Below are 21,054 nucleotides of genomic sequence, written 5' to 3'. Positions count from 1 at the left end.
TAAACGCAATCACATGCTGTCTCCAGTTAGGTCTGTTCTTTCAGCACTTAACCCACATTACTTCCTGAGATCTGACATGAGAAATGAAACCTCTGCCACCCCTGTAGTTACCTCTGTAACCTCTGTAGTTACATTTTTCCTTCTGTTAATTATGAAGCGAATTATGAAATACAAAAAATTTGGTGGTTTACCTTTACAGAATCAAAAAAGTGGATTCCCTTCCACTGGTCACGTTTAAGCTCAGGACCTCCTGGCTCTGAGTTCACAGTGCCAACCACTAACCCTGTATGCCAGTATTGGTTACAAACTCAGCTACGGGCTTCACCAACCACTGCTGATGGGTCGTGCCAGACCCTTGTTAGCAGATTAGGGCAAGATAAGGGAGGGAGAATACCAGTGGGATTCAGTTGGCACTTTTGACACCGCAGATGGCTGTTTACGCCGTTGTTTGCAATGACTCTCTGTGATATCAGCGATGGCTGCAACAGGCAGCTCCAATCTTGTCATCACACCACCAATTTTTATTGTGGAATATTATGATTATTACTGGGTTTCGTAGCGCGTTCATCATGATTTCTATGTGGACATCTGGATTAGTTTAGCCACCTGTAATATGCAATATAGCAACGCTGATCCCTGCTTTTTGTGCTAATTTTCTCTGTGTATGTGCTGGTCAGACAGGGAAAAATGACTCTGTTTAAGCTTCGGTTCTTTTTCAGCTTCTGCCTGGATCATTGTAGCTTCTGTATGCATCCCTGTTTGTACAATCATATCTGTGAACATATTTTACTGTTTACCGATCATTTTCAGCCATGTTCATTCCTTGTTAATGCAAACCAAACCCTTCCTGCTGCTCAGTCTTCACAGTATGAGCTGCCCACTGGTGGACCAGCAGGATGCTACTGTTGTAAAGAAGTTACTTGTAAATAGAGAGGGAATCTCAGAGTTAGCAGAGCTTCATTAAGGGTCCATGTAAAGCACTTTACTTTTATGTGCCCTAGTTAAGGCTCTGGATTTCAATCAGATTGAGATGATTTGGCATTACCTTAAAACAGGTCATTCATGCTTGAAACCCCTCCAGTGTGGCTGAATTAAAACAATTCCACAAAGAAGAGTGGGCCAAAATTCCTCCACAGTAATGTAAAAGGCTCAATGACAGTTAAACACTTGATTGGAGCTCTTGATGCCAATGGTGGCACAACCAGTTGTTAAGTTTAGGGGGCAATTAGTTATTCACAAAGGGACAGGGAGGCTTAGATAGCTTTTTGTCCTTTAATGAATGAAATCATCATTTAAAAGCACCATTTTATACTTACTTACTTTATACTTACTTTGCTTGTCTTTATCTAATATTCAAATTTGTTTTATGACCTGAAACATGTGTCAAATGTGCAAGAAAGGCACGTACTATTTTTTATGTTGTCAATTGAATAATATGATTCTTTTTATATAGTGCTTCTTTTCAAATTTATAGTGTTCCTTTCCTTTTTAAGTGCCCATGAAATTTAAGTTGTCACGCACTGTGCAATATTGCTCTTCCATTTTATTACATGTCTCCAGCAGTATAATTAAATGCCCTTTAGGTCAAAAAGCATCAAAAGCATTACATTTTAAAGATCAGTGTTCATCCTCCACCCTAGGGGGAATACTGACGCTGGTGACTTTGTATACAGTCAATAAGTTTTTCTGCAATCATGCAGCAGGTTTTCAGTGGGTCTATACAAAAATAAATGAATGGTTTCTGGAGAGTTTGTTGTATCATCTATTATAATGAGTTTCAGTAACATGAAAAGACTATTTATTGAATCCTCTGCTTTTGCCACTCGTTATAATGTGTAGAACAGCCATTACACCATAATGAGTAATGCTATTATAACACGAGTGACTAATAAGTAGGCTTTTCACCGTTCCCCGCCAAAGTAAGCTACAATGTAGAAATTCAATCGCACAGAACGGACATATTCGTTTGATAAGATAGGATGAACTTAGCATTTTTCACAAGAACACCACAAATGATAGAGGAGGCATGTTTTTGTGTTGCAGAGCTGGAGCAGACTATAGTCTGACGCTTGGTGCTTTGCAGCACAAATCCAGTGAGTCGAAAAGTCGAAAAAGTAGCCTGCATTCCTGATATTTTTTTTTAACTCTTCTAATTTGTGATTTGTGCATTTTATAGTGTGTCCTATGTTTAAGCAGTCTTATTGAGGACAATGATACACAATTCCAACTGTGAGAAAAGCACACTTCTATGTAAAGCCAGTGGAAATGAAATATAGAAATGTGCTGACTTTCCATTGACAGTGACTGGTAACTGAAGGAAGTGGTGAAAAAATTATGAATCCTTTGCTCCGGCAGATGTCAATTAGTTGCAACTTTTCTAAATAACTGCCCATGGTCTGTTTTTCAGAGTAAACGCCACCAACACTTCATATGAAATTCTTGGTTGGGTTAGTTACTCATATGGGGAAAATCAAAGACACTTCTAGTTAATCATCCCATTTTGATTTCAAAGAAGTGTCACAGTGAAACTTTAAACTAGCATAGGTTATCTACTGAATAGTCATCACAAAAATAAAAAGCATATCTGTTGCTAGAAGGAAAGTGGTTAATCTGATACTTCTCAGGTCCTGTCGTATAAGTGTTATATGCACTGGAACAAAAACGCTGTTGCATCAAGACTACATAACTGAGACATAAAATAGATCTTCAAGCATAGCCCATAAAATATTGAGCAACAGCCCAATGATTTAGTGGAGCCTTTCACAGCTAAAAAATACAGACCTGACAATTATATTGACAAAATGCTCCAGATTGTGATCTTGAAAGTGTTCAAGAGGCAATGTTAATGTACGAAATGCCAAATTCATCCTCAGACATGTTTGTCCTTCCACTGTACACTTGCAATGAGGATCATTTTTGGGCAAATTTTAATCAGCAAAAAGAACACGCAAGAAACAAAGTAACTTAGTGCTTTGACATGTCATCATCTCTGAGATTCATGCATATCCGGATTTAAATATTATCTTTTATTTTAAAAAATATAAGCTATTGTAATTAAAGTATTTTAACCAAAGATAACAAAGCTAAGAGAATTGGTGACAACCAGGCAAAAATGTGCTTTATAGAAAAGTGCTGAGAATAAGGTTCGGTTGGATATCTCAGAGAATCAAAGTTGCTCTGTTGTAAGACATACTGCCACAATATGAAAGCATTTAATATGTCTTCAATGAATTTACAAACATTAAACAAGTAAGAAGTTTCAGTGCAACCAAGGAATAGTTTTGCACATCTGTAAAATATAGAATTATATATGCATTCATAATTCTTTAACAACAAACTATTGCTAGCAAATATCCCCCCCCCCCCCCCCCCCCCAAAAAAAAAAGGAGTCTAGGTGGTGATTGACTTCACATGACTTCCTCATTGTGGTCACAAATCAACTGTTCCTTCTTGTGTAACAAAGGATTATTAAGAAATCAAAAGTATCCATGCTCTATAATCAAATGTGGACCTGTTTTAGTATCTGGTGCATGCTCCATAATAGGAATGTTGATAATATGGACTGTGCGTTACTCTCAAAGACCAATGGCGTGGATTTTGCCGTCTAGTCTAAGTGCATAGTTGTGGAAGTGAAGCTGTTAACACCAAAGGGATCCCACAAGCCTGTTAGGCTTACTGTAGAATCAACAGGTGATTAGTGTGGTCATAGATATTGCTCGTGCTAATCCTTCTCAAACATTCTTTGCTAGCTAATGTCTTCTTTTCCCCCTCCTTCTTCTCCTTCTTCTATTTACAGGCCAGCACAACTACCTGTGTGCAGGGAGAAATGACTGCATCATTGATAAGATCCGCAGGAAGAACTGTCCAGCCTGCCGCTTCAGAAAATGTCTTCAAGCTGGAATGAACTTGGAAGGTAAATGATCAGACCCATCTTTAAATGAGTCCAGCCAACATTCAATGCTTTAATGAAAAACTGGGCATCTTTATCTTGTCTTATGTGCAATATTGTGAAGTAAAGTAAAGTACCTGTGCTGGTTTTATTTCCAGCAGGGATTTGATTGGATCATTCACACAAAGGTGGATGTTGCAGTTCTTCTCTTAAAGTGTGAATTACTCTGTTCTTGGACTCTCATCTGTATGTGCAAGGGCTTGTTGCTGATTGGTGCTTCCACTTGGCTTATGTTCAGCCTATAATATTGACTGCTCTTCTTTCATCTTGGCTTCCACCATGACTAGACCAGTGCCACAGCCAAACTGCAGCAGTAATCCCTGCAGCTGCTTCAAAGTGCAGCCAATTTGTCATTCGGGGCAGCTGTGATTCAGTGTGAGCAGCTTTAGTTTAGGGCAGTGGTTCTTAAAGTTTTTCGGGAAGCCCCAACTTCAGAAGCTGAAAAAAGTTCATGTCCCACACAATTTGTAATCAATCATTAATAAAAACTGATCCAAATTGGTTCATTTAATGAAATTAATTGTACCAGTAACCTAATTTTCCCTTCAAGTATTAATTTCACTTAGTGTCACACTTTCTCCTTGGATGTCCATGTTCTACTTGCAGTGGTTCATTTAAAGAAACGCTGGTCTAGGCAGTATAATTCTCTCTAAGGTCGCAAGAGGTCTCTGGTCCAAATCCCAGATGATCTACTGAATATGAGCCAAGTGGAAACACCAATCAGGATAAGGAGCTTGCACATATAACTCTGATTGCAAAAACAAACAATCACATTACTTAGTAAAAGGAAGCCAGTGATACAGAGCTGTAACAACAGATAAGAAAGGCGCATTCTAGCAGTGTGGTCTCAGTGAAAGAGTGGTTGCCATGAAATCATTCATAAGGAATGGAAATCATAGAAAAGAAAACTGAGATAAACTGAGGCCAAATTACACAAGAACTGGACAGAAAATCTTTGACAATAAGTCTTATCGACTGAATAATACAAATTTGAATTAAATTCTGGTTCAAATTATCATCAGTATGCATGGAGGAGGTCAGACGAGAGGCCCAACAGTGAGCATATACAGCCATCTGTAAAATGTAGTGGAGGATCTGTCATGGTTTGGGGCTGCATTTCAGCCAGTGTTGTCAAAATTGATGGAATTGTAAACACAGGGAAGTAGCGTCAGATTTTGATTAGCCATGCAATACCATCTGCAAAGCATCTCATTAGCAACAGCTAAATTTTTTTAGTGCAGCAACGATCCCAAGCACACTGCCAGTACAATAAAAGCATATAAAAAATGAAAAACACAAACTGAAACACTCATGGATTGGTCTGAAGAGACCAGTCCTTGACATTATTGAACCAGTGGATCCTGGTGGAAAGGGAAAAAAAGCAGTCAGGATCCAAATAACTTTGAGTACTTTAATTACAAGAAAGCTGTGGTGAAGAGTAAAGGTGGTTAAACCATATATTGGCTCTATTTTTGCCTTAAATCCAGGTTTTCCAGTTAAGTTTGCACACATTTCAATAGATTCCTGCACTTATTTCCCATTTTCTAGCAAGATATAAATAAATTGGAGTGGCTTGAAACTTTTGCACAGTAGTTTATTTCACTTACTTTGAATTTGTTATAAATCCAATGACACAGAAATTTCCTCCAAAAATAGGTAAACTATCACTCTTTTATTTTAGCTTTAAAATTGAAATGACAGATTATTGACTATGTAAAGAACATTTTAGATTACAGATGAGATTAGTGGTTTAGTATAAAAATAAAGGAAGAACAAAGGAAAAAAACAAACACACATTAAATATAGCCTGATGGCTAATATGGCCTTTATGGTTCTATATGGTTCACACTGATCACTGCTTAATTCACTACTAAGTCCAAGCCTCCAAAACTTCTATTACCGGATGATCTTTCACATTTTTCTACTTGATCTAATGGATGTTTAGGACATAGTGCAAAGTTAGGTTGTGACAAGCTTAATTAAGGAAGATGGACATAGGAAGCAACAGGTTGTAAACAAAACAACAGCTTTATAACCAAGAACCTGCTTGTTGTGCTGTTTCCGCTTGATGCTCCCTTAGGGGAATGAAATTGCTGTTACTAGTTTGTATGAATCAGCGTTGAGTGAGATTACATGTTAAAAGTGCAGTTTTGGTCACACAAGGGTGAAGGTAGGTTCGCACACAGAGAGTGAGAGGAACAAAGACAGAGAGAGGGATTTGATGGAAGTCAGCGCATCAGCAGACAGACTCCCAGCAGAAAGGCTCTTAGTTGCCATAGAAACACCAAGAGAGGAAATTAAAAAAGGTAGAGTAGGAAAAACATGTTTTTTCATGGTAACCTCTCAAAGTCTGACGTTTTCTACATTTAGTTGCAGAAAATGTTCAAATGAGGCTTAGATAATGTACAGTTGTGGGCAAAAAACACAGCAATTTGCCATTTCTGTTGTTTCACTGATGTCACACTGGTGGAGAGATGCTGCAAAACAAAAAAAGCAACAAAAAAATCCACTGTTAAGTCATATGTCCTCATAAATGGAATTATTTTTGTGATTTTGTAACTATTTGCTGGGCAGAGACCAGCATGTGGCACTCTCCTGATCTTTAACTGGTTTGTTAAAACTCAAAGTGAAATTTCTTCATCCATGTTGTAAGGTGGGGTGAAGCAAGCGTGTAACTTAAATAACTTATTAGCGTTAACTGGGAATATAGAAGTGTTTATACAGTACGTGGATGCATTACAATGTTGATTTTTCTAGGTTAATTACACTGTGCAGTAAAACAGTGAAAGCTAATTTTGAGTTGATTATTCACTTCAGGACATAATAGCCTGTCTTTATGTCACAAAGTAACTTTTTTGTATTCTGTGTGTTTCTAGAGCCAGATCATTTGGTCAGATCAGTTTATTTCAATTGTTTTTATAGTTCTAGTTTCACTGACTCTATATGTTTTCATTTTAGTTTTAATTTTAGTTCCATTGCCCAGCCCATGGAAAAGCAACCCTTTGGTCCAGGGTTTGCTCCTTGTGCATATCTGGATCTCTTCCAGAGATGCTGTTGTTCCTAGAAGTATGTCTGCAATACCCATTGGGTCTCCTCCAATTCGTCAAAATCACGAGCCTTTATCTTGCATGATTTTTTAGTGGTGAGGACAAGGTTCCAGAGAGTCCAATCTGACATCTGCAGAAGAACTGCAGGTGTGGCAAAAATTGTGTTTATGTGGCAAAAATACTACCTATTACATATTGCAGCTGAGCGCACAGAGGGCATGTACCACAGCAGAGACCATTTGAGCTAAATATTTGGCTCTTGAGATGATGTTCAGTCTTGGACACTGCACACTCTTCCAAGAAAAAAATCCATTTGTTCTTGGAGTCATAACTGATCTTTGAGCTGCACAGTGAAGGATTTTCAGAAAGCTATCTAAAAACAGTAGCAGTGCCTAGAAAGGAGATGGACCTTGAAAGGTCAAAATTAGCCAGTCAGCCTGAAATGAGGTAAAATGAGGGTAGAGTTTATGCTTTTTATGCATAGAATTGCTGAATTTTTTGATTGCACCTTGCACAAAACATTTGTAGAAAACACAATGCTTGTGAACAATTTATTTTATTGAAGCATCTTCTGATTTTTTTTTCTGTACCTCTCTTTTATTGCTATGTCTCACCTCACAGCAAGGAAAAACAAAAAGCTGATCAAGATGAAAGTGCACCGGGCTGGGGCATCAGAGCCCACCATTAGCAACATGCCTGTTCCAGTCGTACCCAGGAGCATGCCCCAACTCGTGCCGACCATGCTGTCCATACTGAAGGCCATAGAACCAGAGATCATCTACTCGGGCTATGACAGCACACTGCCAGATACTTCATCACGGCTCATGTCTACTCTCAACAGGCTAGGGGGACAGCAGGTTGTCTCTGCAGTCAAGTGGGCCAAGTCACTACCAGGTAACAGAAAAGCTCTTTACCATGGATTCCCTTTGGTTTAGTTTATATGCACAGACTTGCTCAAACAGACTCCATCACTGGTGGTAAATCCATCTAGAAAATTGAACTAATGGGTCAAGTCGATGATGAAAAACAACTACATCCACTTTCACTTGTCTATTTCTTTTAACACATGATGCCAGTTAAGGAAGTTGCCTCAGTCGTACGTCCCCACTTAGGCCTTAGTCATATAGGCCTATAGGCTGACCAACAACAATGTGGCTACCTCCAGTTGTTATTTTAATAAAATGGGGGACGAGTTTCCAGCACTGGTTAACATGAAATTGGTCACAAAGAAGTATATGCCACTATACCGAAAACATTGTCGCAAGTAGATTGCTAATAGCACAAAAGGCAGTACTTTTACTTTGAAGGCATATGTTCTCTTATTATGGTTTGTATTGCACTTCTCACAGTTTCGCTACTACCTGGTGAGTAGTTTGCGAGTGTTTCAGTAGTACATACTCCAGTAGTGCTCTTCTGGTTAAGACCACAGCCTTTATTTGTCTGAGTGTTGTCATAAAAAGCAGATAACGAGCGAAAGTGCAGTTGTGGCTCAGTTCAGTAGCCAACTGGGTGTCATCTTAATGGTAGGGTGACCAATAAGGAAGTGTTTGATGCATCTCACTTCACACTGCACAAAAGGTAAATTTTTGATTATTATTTTTTTTGATTCCTCTTTCCTCGTTCCTTTTTTTTTTAAAAAACAGTTGTTTAGTTACCAATGTCATGTCACCTTTTTAATGGCTGAATCCATAATTACAGATGGAGGAGTAATTGTATCTCATGGCCAGAGTTTTTAGAAGCCTAGCACTTCCAAGGTATAAGGTCATGACCGATGTTAATAACTCATTAACTCTTAAATTTTGGGGATCACTGCATTGTTTTCGAAGCTTGTCACGAGAGCTCAAGAGCAGCACATGTAGTTTGTGCATTGCAGTGGTACTGAACACACGTGTGCACCCCTTAATACCAAAGGGAAATATGCCACTGCTAAAAATGCAGCTTATACACAATAATTTGTGTATTAACAAGGGGAATGTGCTTGTAACTATAGATACAGTTTGACAGAAAACTACCGGTCCATGATATAATCTCAGATCCACACATGTAGAATGTATCTTTGTACTATTTATTTGTGAATGTTGAAATGCATGGAAAATGAGAATTGGAAAAACTTTCTTTGCCATGTTTGGGGACTCTTTCGCTCTAAGTGGAGCAAGACACTACACCAAAACATAGGATTCAGCACATAAATGGATATACTTACATTTTATTGTTGTCAATATAACTTAAATTCATGGTTTAAATGTCAAGAAAATACGATAATTGCTGGGTTTTATTCCTACGCCGTTTCCATTCCACCAAAACAAAAATGGAAACAAAATGAATTTGAAACTCCAACCACTCGTGCTAGTTTCAACTCATGAGAAAAGAAAGCACATGACTTGATAATCAGTCCAAGGAGTTGCCTGTATTTCTGCTCCTGAGAAACCTGCCAGAAAACCATAACATTGGCTTTTCTTTTTGTAATTTCTCTTTATATGACAAGGGAAAAAATGAAGAGAAAATCTGGTTTTAAATCTTATGTATGTGATGTCCAGAACTGGTAAGTCGATCGAGAGGAGAAGCACTAAAAGGAGGAGGGGGGGTGTCTCACATAACTGAGCCATATTTCAAGGAAACAGAAAATGAAGGAACTTAATGTGCAGTTCAACGTTTATTGTTTTGAGAGCAGAAACAACTGAACAGCAATTCAATTTAAATATCCAGTTAACTGCATGGTCCATTTCTAGTATTTCTTAGCTGGTTGTGTGGTAGTTTTAATAAAAGAGTTGAGCAATTTCTTCCGCTTGTCTTTAATGTCTGTATTCTCTGAAATGAAAACATGAAAATATTCTGCGATGCTGTTTTAAAAGTATGCACAACTGATGACTATCACCTGAAACATATGCAATCATATGTGCTTACATATAAGCACATTTGTAATAACCTCATAGCTTGCTTTGTTTTGAAGACCGTCAGTCCTAGAAAGAAAAAAATCACAGACAGTATTTGGTGTCTCTTTTTGATGTTGCATCTTTGAAATTGTTATTGTGGTTGTTTTATGAACTTGTGTTTATCTTGTTTTAGTTGTTCTAACAGTCTTTTTACGTCCCTAGGCTTCCGCAATCTGCACCTTGATGACCAGATGACTCTGCTGCAGTGCTCCTGGCTCTTTCTCATGTCTTTCAGTCTTGGCTGGAGGTCGTACGAGCAGTGTAATGGCAGCATGCTTTGTTTCGCCCCTGATCTTGTCATCAACAAGTGGGTAACAATCACAGCTGTTCTAATATTTGAGCAGTTTTGTTTTTCCATTTGCTCATTTCACGGTGTTAGTCTCACTTCATCATTTGACTTACAAAGTTAACCATTTATCTGTGACTCAGCTTTGTGACTCAGTATAGAAATCAGGTCTGAAGGCTGAGGGATAAAGTCACATGTAAATAAGAATTTGCTGTCTAAAAATGAGAATATGGTTATAGTTTTTGCTGAAATCTAAACTCCAGTTCTGTGTTTTATTATGAGGGACGTGGGAAAGGGTGTTCGCTAGTTTTTGCTGATCGTCAAGCTGTGTAGGCTGCTTAACCCTTCATCCAGTTTCTATGTTAATCTTCTTAAGAAGCAGACATGAGCCCGGGACTGACCTTCTCACCTAATTTTCAGAAGCAACAAAAAGGCCCCATGAATAAATAAGCTAGGCCAGTACATCAGCTATTATTGCCACGGTTTGCAGGTTCCTGATCCAAATGCACTTTTTCTGAGGCAGACTTCATAAACACAAAAAACCTTGATTAAGGCAATGCCGAAAAAGGGGAAAAAATAAAAATAATAGTAAATATTTAAAACCATTAATCCTGCAGATAGCACACCCAGGAACACAGTATGACTCAACAAGGAACAAATACAAACTGAGGTTTTTAATATACACAGGAGTTAATCAGGGAGAGTGGAAACGCCACGGTAACAAGACACAGCTGAAACTAATTAAGACATAAACGGATAAACGGAGACATAAAAGGAAATAAAACTAATATCAAAGCACATGGGGACTAATAAAATAAAACAGGAAGTAACTAAATAGGAAATCATATACAAGAGACAATGGACTAGGGAGGCTAGAAAAAAATAAAGTATAAGGAATCAAATATCTGTAATAATAGTCTGTAAACACTTGAAGAGTTACACTACTCAAGTAATTCAAAAAAATACAGGAACAACTGCATTATGAACTATACTGTAAATAATTTTCTATGCCACAGAGGCAGGGCTCAGGTTAGACTGCAGTATGTTGATTACATAGCCTCATTACTTAAAACTTTCACTGCTTACTGAAAATTGATTGAATTTGTGTTTACAACAGCCTTTGTTGCTCCCAGAGGAAACAAAATAGAGGCTATTCTTGTGTACTCTTTTGTTACTTATCCTTTTTTTTGCCATTTGCCATCTATTTATAACAGCAAGTGACTACCCCTCCCTGAGTCTGGTCTCTTCCTGTTAATAGGGAGCTCTTCCCTCCCACTGTTGCTTGCTCATAGGGGATCATATGATTGTTGGGGTTTTCTTTCTAATACAACAGGGTATTATCTTACAGTAGAAAGCAAATTCAGGTAAATAGAACTGAACTATTAAGCTGTTTAAATACCTGTTTAAATACCTGTTGGGATTTCTACATTTGTAAACAGTGCTAAAAACACATCGACATCTTGCAAACAGCTCAACCTTTTTATTGGAAATGGTTAGAAAGAAAGCCCTGAGCTGTGAAGAGTCGCTTCCAAAAACTCCAGAGAGGAGTAAAAAATAGATATGAAATGTGAAGGAGTCGTTGCCGATGGCACTGCAGTTGGTCAGAAAGAGTAGACAGTGCTCAGCCCAAGGCTATGTATCAGGAGAATGTGCTGTATTGATTTTCTAAGAAAAAAGTCATGTGGGCTGTGTGTTAGTGGAAGTGAGGTGTGAAAATCCATCATGACTGATTTTAGAGTCTGTATTTCTCCTGCAAGGATGTAGCACATCCCTGCCAGGGCTATTTATTGGGAATTGAATAACAGCATGAGTGAAACAGCTCCAAGTCTAACCTGTGTGTCTCTTTTAATTCTGTTTTCTTCTGTTTCTTGTCTTCACCTGCTCTACATTTCCTCTCCTCTCACAGAGATCGCATGAAGCTGCCCTTCATGACTGACCAGTGCGAGCAGATGCTGAAGATCTGTAATGAGTTTGTCAGACTGCAGGTGTCCTATGAAGAGTACCTGTGCATGAAGGTGCTGTTACTGCTCAGTACAGGTAATGGAACACAATTCACTTTGAAAAATGACAGCAGTGTTTTTCAAAAGTCTCTCTGCTGGACTGGAAATATCACTTTTTATTGTATCTACTGTGTTATACAGCTGCAGCTTTTTTTCCATTTCCTTGCAATTTGTCACAGTAGGGCTGTTCTGGTTATGTTCCTCTCGATTAATGCGCAGAGGATTTTGATTGCTGCTACTAAAGGCCACAAATTTCATTACTTATCAGTAATGCATCGCCTTTGTGGCAAAGATTCAACAGGGTGCTGGAAACATTCCTCAGAGTTTTTGGTCCATATTGGCATGATAGAATCACGCAGTTGCTTTAGATTTGTCAGCTGCACATCCATGAGGCAAACCTCCTGTCCCACCGCATCCAAAAGGTGCTCTATTGTCTTGAGATTGATGACTGTTAAGGCTATTTGAGTATAGTGAATTCACTGTCAAATTCAAGAAACCAATTTGAGATCATCTGATATTTGTGACATGGCATGTTGTCCTGCTGGAAACGCTATCAGGATTGATCATAATATGGTCATTAAGGGATTGACATGGTCAGCAACAATACTCAGGTATGCTCCGGTGTTTAAATAATGAAAGGTGGGCCAAGAAAATATCCTCTAACTTGTACCACTACCTACCACTGATAGGGTGTATCCATGCTGTCTTGTTGTTTACACTAAATTTTGAAAGATCACAGAAATCGAGGCTCATCAGACCAAGCAGTACTTTTCCAATCTTCTATTGCCCATGCAAATTGCAGCCTCAGTTTCCTTTTCTTAGCTAACAGGAGTGGCACTTTGTGTAGTCTACTACTGCTATAGCTCATCTGCTTCAAGGTTTGATGTGTTGTGCATTCAGAGATGCTCATCTGCACACTTTGCCTATAATGACAGCTAATTGAGTTACTTTTGTCTTCCTATCTGCGCAATCTGGCCATTCTCCTCTGACCTGTGGCATCAGCAAGGAATTTTTGCCAAGGGAACTGTCACTCACTAAATATTTTCTCCTTTTTTCGATCACTCTCTGTAAACCCTATAACAGAAACATCCTAGCAGATCACCGGTTTCTGAAATATTCAGATCAGCCCGTGTGCACTTGCATCACCTTATTTCTCCCCAATTCTGATGCTCAGTTTGAACCTTCAGCAGGTCATCTACATATGTAAATACATTGGGTTGCTGCTATATGATCAGCTGAGTAGATATTTGCATTACAAGCAGATCAACTTGTGTACCTAATGAAGTGGCCGGTGGTTGTATGTTTTAATACTGCAGTTTAAAGATCCTGTTTAAAATCACTGCTGACAGCAGCAAACGGTAAGCATGCCGCAAGTGTCCACACTGTCAGAAGCATAACGGCAGAACAGTAACATTCCTGTCTGCAATAATTTAAACCCAGTCTGCTGACAAAAGCACAGTAAATGTTTTGTTCTGTAGATGCATTATTATGTGTGTCTGTCAGTGCTCGCTGGATCTTTATTTCAGTTTACGTTCACAGGGTGTTATGTACCCTAAACCATTTCAAGCACTTGTCTTGCATTTTCTTTAACTTCATTGTTTGGTTTAAAGTGTATCTTAAATGTTTTCTTTCAAGGGTCTCCTTCAGTTCTGAAATTCAGCGATCGCACACGGAGCCATTTCTTTTTAGAAGGACACATGAATTCAAAATGCCACAGAAAAGACCGGGTGTTACGGTTACTATCAAAATATGCAAGTTTGATGTTCTTTTGACATTCTTCACCAATCTGCGATGTAACAATGTGATATTTTCTTTTAGATGCCGTCTGTTAAATGTTACTGCTCTGTGAAAGTGCAGTCCTTTCACAGGTCTTACCTTGGTAGAGAGTCATTTAATTTCCTTACAAGAGGGTCCACTGAGAGTTGAATTAGTAAAACTTTTGTGTTTCTTATCTCACTAAATAAAAACAGTTAGCTTTTTTATTACTGCTGTTTAATCTTCTTTTATCTACAATTGTCCAGTGAAAACACATTATTAAAAAAAATAAAAACTCATTTTCTTTTTTCTTTTTAACAATTTAGTTTTGATAAAATTGGTTTCAGAAGACATTTTTACGAATTGTAAATTTATTCCATGTGCATTTTATTTGCTGTGTATAAATTAGTAAAGGCTGTTGAAGGACAGACTCAAATAGGCAGTGTTCATCAGGCCTTTCTTTATTTAATGTTTGAAGAGGTCAAATAATGAGAGCTGTGGGTTACCAATCAGTAACCTAACCCTACATACTACACAAGGGAACAGTATCACTAAATCAGACCTTTCCCCACTTATTTCACATTTTCTTGCCTGTGATGGAGAGCATTATTCTCAGAGAATGGCGAAGAAGAGGATGCACTTCAGAAGCAATTAGCTTGTTATGCAGAGGAAATTACATTTCCATACTGTGCACCGGCTGCATTTTTGTACCTGAGAGCGATTTCCATCCGTTTCCCTCAGGGATGGAAATACTATTAGATGGGACAACTTTGGTTTGAGCTGCTTTTATTCATTCTCGCACACATTATATGGAATTTCAAGTCACTTATAAGACTATTTGATATACTGTCATATTTAGTGAAAAAGAGAAAATAGCGAATGCTCAGCAGCGTGAAAGCACCATAAAACATAAATAACTCAATAAAGAATTAATAGGTCATAGAATAAGAAAACACAATTTGTTTAATGAGTTTGCAGTGCTATTGTTGCCTAGCACAATCACTGCAAGTCACTGCTAAACTGTGCGGCTCACTGCCTGACACCAGACTGACAAGAGTCCACAATGTGCTAATACAACTCTATTGCTTTTCAACTTTGCAGTTTTTGCTTTTCAGCAGTGACCGGCACAGCGAAAGTCCTCAGTGTGTCCTCTTGAATATATCAATTAAACGCAGAGAATCATTTTGAAGGGTATTCAAATGTCCTGATTTAAAAAGCTAAAGTGACACCTTGCACAGCAGCTGGTGCTACTTTTAGCACAACCCCAATTCCAAAACTTTGGAACATTTTAAGCAAACTGCAATTATTTTAAAATCCCATAAATCTATATTTCATTCGTAACAGTACACAGAAAACATATATTTTTTACCAAAAAATAAAATAAGGTCATTTTGAATTTGTTGGCAGCAACAGCTACAACAGCTTAGGAGAACTGGCAGCAGGTCAGTACCATGATTGGGTATAAAAAGAGCATCTTAGAGAGGCAGAGTTTCTCAGAAGTAAAGAAAAGTAGTTGTTCACCAGTCTGCTAAAAACTTTGTCTATAAAATTGTGGAATAATTTCAGGAAAATGTTCCGCAATGTAAAATTGCAAAGACTTTAGGATATCTCAAAGAATCTCATCATCTACAGTACATGTGCAAGGGACAAGGCCAAAAATCAATATCGAATGCCTCTGATCTTTGGCCCCTCAGGCAGCAATGCATTAAAAAGCGGCTAAATTATGTCATGGAAATCACTGCATGGGCACAGGAGCACTTCCAGAAATCACTGTCTGTCAATACAGTTCACTGAGCCATCCGCAAATGCAGGTTAAAGCTCCATCATGCAAAGAGGAAGAGATGTGTGTGATCATGATCCAGAAACGCTGTCATCTTCTCTGGACTAAAGCTTATTTAAAATGGAATCAGTTCCCAACCTGCATCTCTGATGGGGGTGCATTAGACCCTATACAGGCTTCAGGGTATATGATTCCATCCAGATAACCTCTTTTACTGGCAAGGCTGGCATATTTCAGCAAAACAATCCTAAACTTCAGCTGTTAAAAAGCATGGCTTCATAGTAGCAAAGCCTGCCTGCAGTTCAGACCTTTAAGCAACTGAAAACATTTGGCACCTGATGAAATGAAAAATATACTCTGTTGTCAGTCTTCTCTGATCCAGAAGAGTGTTGATCATTTGTGTCTGAATGCAAACTTCTCACCTAACTCTTTTTGCCGCACGAAGAGCAGACACAGACCTGATTAGGATAAATTCTTTGATAAACGCTTTGTCCTATTTTTGGTGGGGGTTTTTTTTAATTTATACCTTCACAACACCTTCCTCTGTTAACCACTAGCCTAACAGAGCAACAGTGTCCTTGAAGCTTACCAGCTTCAAATGAACATGGGAGAAAATCGTATTTTTTAATTTTTTTCTAAATTATACTGATATATCGCTCTGTGTTGTATTCTCTGTCTGTGTGTGTGTGCAGTACCAAAAGATGGCCTGAAGAGTCAAGCAGTTTTTGATGAGATCAGGATGACCTATATCAAGGAGCTGGGAAAAGCCATCGTCAAGAGAGAGGAGAACCCTAGTCAGAACTGGCAACGCTTCTACCAGTTAACTAAGCTACTCGACTCCATGCAGGAGGCAAGTGAAACACACAAACACACACACACGTACGTTTAAGTGTTTTTAGGCTACTTTGTTTCATATAGCATTTTCTTGATATTTATCCCGTAGATTGGCTTTCTTTGTTTTTTTAATACCGGCCAGGTCTTTTCCACCTAAAGAATACACTCATATGCTGTGTAGTGCATTAAGTTTCAATCAAGTTAGTTTTTAGCACTCTCCCCTTCTGCCTCTCTGTAAAAACTTGTTGCAGACATAAAGATCTTGCATTTAGAGCCTACTCCACTTTAAGGGTAATCCTTTTAAGTAAAGTGAGTAAACAACTCTTACTAATCTCTTTGTGTCTTAACCAGATGGTCGAGGGTCTTCTCCAGATCTGTTTCTACACCTTTGTGAATAAAACCCTCAGTGTGGAATTCCCGGAGATGCTGGCAGAGATCATTTCCAACCAGATACCAAAATTCAAAGATGGAAGCGTCAAAGCTCTGCTGTTTCATCAGAAATGACAGCCTTAAATTGTGAATCAATGCCTTAAATCCTGCCCTGCACATATACCTCTCCAGGGGCCCCTAGCTTGCATATCCTGCCTCCCTCATCGCTCTGATTCAGTTTCTCAGTTTTTCCTGGGCCTCCTCTAGAAATTCTGCCACGGCCCTTCAGGGCTTAGCCATTCAGCCTAATCTTGGAGCACAATACCTGTGGCCTCAAGCCCCCTATCCCAGTCCTAGCTCCTAGTCCCGCCATGGTATCCTTCACCGACCTGTAGCCCTTCCTCTTAGTTGGACAAGAAGAAATTGGACTCTGAATGTCTCTTGGGGTGGATGCATTTTGGGTAATTTTTTTTTTCAGTCCTCCCTCACCTACTCTACACCCATAACCCTGTGCTTGTATTTTTAATGCTTTCTTACAATGGCTATGTGCCTCCTATTCTTTCAAGGCTCTAGTATTTTTCTGCAGTTTTCACAGAGAAGCTAAGATATACAGTACAAACACCTTTCCTCCAAGAACATTACACCTGGTATACTTTCCAACTTGAAAAGATTAGCAGTTCAAGCCTAGTGTTCCTCTGCTCACATACCCAGCTTGTATCTATCGGTCCTTCCCAGCTTCACTGTGCAGAGAATGTAGTGAATGTCCACTTTTCTGGGTGGTTTTTGGAAGACCATTCACGATGAAGGGGACAAAAAAAACTCAGAACAGTTGGAAACGCTGTCACATGAAAGAAATTTATTATTCTTCACGACAAATGGACAGTGCAAACTTTCCCGTTGTGAATCACTTATCGCTTCTGAAATTATTCAAATCACAATTCTACACAAGACCATTGAGAAAAGAAATCAGCTAGAGACATATTCTCTATTTATTTTATGCAGGCACACAATTCAAGTCACATGCAGAAGCAAGACACATACATTCATTCAGCCAAATGTTTACACAGGATGTATCTGAGGGAAAACCCAGTGCCTTTTAGTTTTTACACTCTTCATAGCCATCCACTATAAGCTGTAGGTTTTTTTGCATTAGAAGTTGATCTTGACATCTTTCCACATGATTTGTCTGTTTCTCTATTTCCGCGTTGTAATTTCTGTTTTCTTTTTCCGAGCTGCCATTTCGGTGTTCTTAATGTGGAAAACTCTCCCTTTTGTTCTTATCTCCTGTTCTGCATGTAGGAACACAGCCTATGGTACAGATAAGTAATGTTAAAATGTTCAGTTTTATCACATTGGAAAAAAGATTAACAAAATAAGTCCCAAAACAATTTTTTATTATCTATCTAAAGTATATTAGATAAATTTGCTGCCTTTCCCAGTCAGTATTAAATTGTGTTAAAAGTTCTATTACCCTGATTACCCAGCATATATAATGAATGCACCTTTTTCTTGCTTAAGCTTTAGCCAGCTTTGATCTAAATGGGTACTGCTAACATTCAAATTTCACATTTAATGTTTTGTACTACTTGGGAGCAGACTGACTTAAATTTTAGGATTTACATCTTTAAAAAGGTTTTTTTTATGTTTTAATTGGATTTTTTTTAAGCGTTTTATAACCAAAATGCATTTGAAAAAGCCATCCGAAGTATCAAAGGGCCTGCTGTCTGTTTGAAAAGCGACATAATGAGTCAGTTAAATCTGGCTTGAAGTTAAACCGTCCTTTCATTTCCAGCTGCATTCATACTGAGGTTGGTAGTTTAGTAAATGCACTATATGGACAAAAGTACTGGGCCACACACACATTACGCCTACTGTACAGGAGCTTCTCAGCCATTGAAACCCATGCCATGAAGCTCCTGGTCCACAGTTTTTGTGCTGATGTTAATACCAGAGGTGGGTTGGGACCTCTGCAGTTACTGAGTCAGCAGAGCGACTTTTACATGCTACAGTGTTCGGTGACCCTGCTCTGTAACTTAACGTGGTATGTCACTTAATGGTTGAGTTATCTTGGTTCTTAAACACATCCACTCTGCAATAAAGCCACTTACGGTTGATGATGGAATATCTAGGAGGGAAGAAATTTCACAAACTGATATGCTGCAACAGTCACTTGCAGCTATTATAACACCACCCTCATTCCTTTCACAAATGTTTGTAAAACCATTCTGCGTGGCTAGGTGCTTGATTTTGTGTGCCTAAGGCAATGGGACTGAAAATACCATTTGTCCATATAATGCAGCTTTAACCAAATATAATTGAGGTAGGAGTGACTTGCTAGTTCGTATTCCTTGTCTGCTCTTCAAAAATTTGTGAGGTCATAAAACAATAGAAAAAACTTCAATATTTCAGACCCCCAAAAGTACTAGCATTAGGATTTTTGTTGTTTTCATTTTTAAAAGTAAAAGGTTTAACTGACTCAAAAATGGTAGCAACATAGCACTCGTGATAGGAAATTAAGGCATAACATTAATGGAAAAAGTATTGTTTCCCTCAAGATACCATTTTGATTTAATATTTCCCTTTAATTACCATTATCTGAATGTACTTGCAAAATCAGGACTTATTATATGGAGCTGCTGTGCCAACATTGTGAAAAAACACAAATATATTTGTTTAAAATAAAATATTTATTTTGTATACTGGATGTGAAAATGGATACCTATAATTGATGCAACCTATGTTTTAAAACCATTTCCCCTCTAAAGCTCAAAACGTTGGTCTATTGATCTGTGAATCCAGCCTCAGGAAGTGAGTGATTACTTCACATGGATGTGCTCTACGTGTTCCAAATGTAATGGAAATACTGGTTTTGTTTTGGTTTGGGTTTTTTTTTTTCTGGAGATGTGAAAGAGTACTTCTGATCTGACATTAAGTGGTTGTTGTAACATTGGTTCAGGGTGCTCATTTATTTACAAAAAAATTACCAAAAAAAAGGATTGTTCAGTGTCACACCTACACCAGCTTAAAGTACTGATTGTTATCATTTAGCCCATTGTATGATAAACCTTTTTGTGATCAACAAAAAAAATTGTATTTTTGAATTTTCAAAATACATTTGTAATGTGAAAATCCATACCAGCTTGTGTAATGGCCAAAGCAAAGTGCAGTGCAGTTGTATGCTGGCTTCTGCTGGAAGTGTTAAAACAAAACGCCCTTCACCACCTCCTGTAGAGTACAGTTACTTTCCTCCGTATGTGTCTTATGACTGTCAGGCCTCTCTGCCTAAATTTCAACTGTACAGATTTTCAGCTGTTTACTCTGAACAGTACTCACCCCTCTGCTGCACATAACTCTGAATGCCAATTAGCAGAGACCAGGTAAGCAGGTTGCCATAGAGACTGGTCATTTGTATGTTAGTTACGGCTAACAGCACAGTGGGCACTGGAAGCATACAAGCCACTGCTGAATAAGAGCCATCTTTTTTCTTCTTTTTTTTCTTTTAGGGGTGGTCACTCGCTTCAGGGTTGTTTCATTGACAGTGCAGGCTTTCAGCTCCACCTTCTAACTGTGCTGTGTGTCCTTGTGCTGTAAAAAACATGGGCTTGTTGCTGCTCGCATCACTGTGTGTTGATTATTCTAGAGAAAATCTGACTAAACTATTTGTTTGGATAACTTGGAGATGGTATTACAGTTGTTCCAAGGTGGTGGTGCTTCAGAAAACCAGCTTTAACATCTAGATGTAACCATATCGATGCTTATTTCTGAATGGCTATAGGCGCATATAGCAATGCTGGCATATCTAGTGCAATGTAAACATCATCTAAGATTACAAACAATTTTTGCATTTCACCTTCATGCGCAATTAAAGGCCTTGCGAAAGGGAGCCAGAGAGCCATAGAAATAAGATTTCACATCAGGAAATAGATAAACCCTTAACATATATCGATGCTTTTAGAGATTGATCTATTGTAAAAATGATATTTTCTGTGATTTTGATTACATCGGCTTGATCCTCTTTGATATGACTAATTTTGCTCAGTCGTTTTTGTACATTGAATGAGTCAAGAAAGTAAATATTTTTCTGTTTGTTGGTTTGTGTTT

The 21,054-nt window shown here is 38.3% G+C and overlaps 1 protein-coding gene across 2 annotated transcripts in view; it reads left to right on the top strand.

Annotated features, from left to right (window-relative positions):
- LOC134637613 (glucocorticoid receptor-like) overlaps window positions 1–20,148 on the top strand; it is a 60,419-nt gene extending 40,271 nt beyond the window's left edge. For both annotated transcript variants that reach the window (XM_063488071.1, XM_063488070.1), the window contains 6 exons: window positions 3,797–3,913; window positions 7,618–7,890; window positions 10,092–10,236; window positions 12,122–12,252; window positions 16,443–16,600; window positions 16,936–20,148. In XM_063488071.1, coding sequence (XP_063344141.1) covers window positions 3,797–3,913; window positions 7,618–7,890; window positions 10,092–10,236; window positions 12,122–12,252; window positions 16,443–16,600; window positions 16,936–17,088 — 977 coding nt within the window. In that variant the 3' untranslated portion in view covers window positions 17,089–20,148. The remainder of the gene's footprint in view (window positions 1–3,796; window positions 3,914–7,617; window positions 7,891–10,091; window positions 10,237–12,121; window positions 12,253–16,442; window positions 16,601–16,935) is intronic.
- The last annotated feature ends 906 nt before the right edge of the window (window positions 20,149–21,054 follow it).

Source organism: Pelmatolapia mariae, linkage group LG10_11 (assembly GCF_036321145.2).
Source record: "Pelmatolapia mariae isolate MD_Pm_ZW linkage group LG10_11, Pm_UMD_F_2, whole genome shotgun sequence".
Lineage (NCBI taxonomy): Eukaryota > Metazoa > Chordata > Actinopteri > Cichliformes > Cichlidae > Pelmatolapia > Pelmatolapia mariae.
The sequence above is the reverse complement of the archived record's forward strand: the minus strand, read 5'-3'. Positions and strand labels throughout refer to the sequence as shown.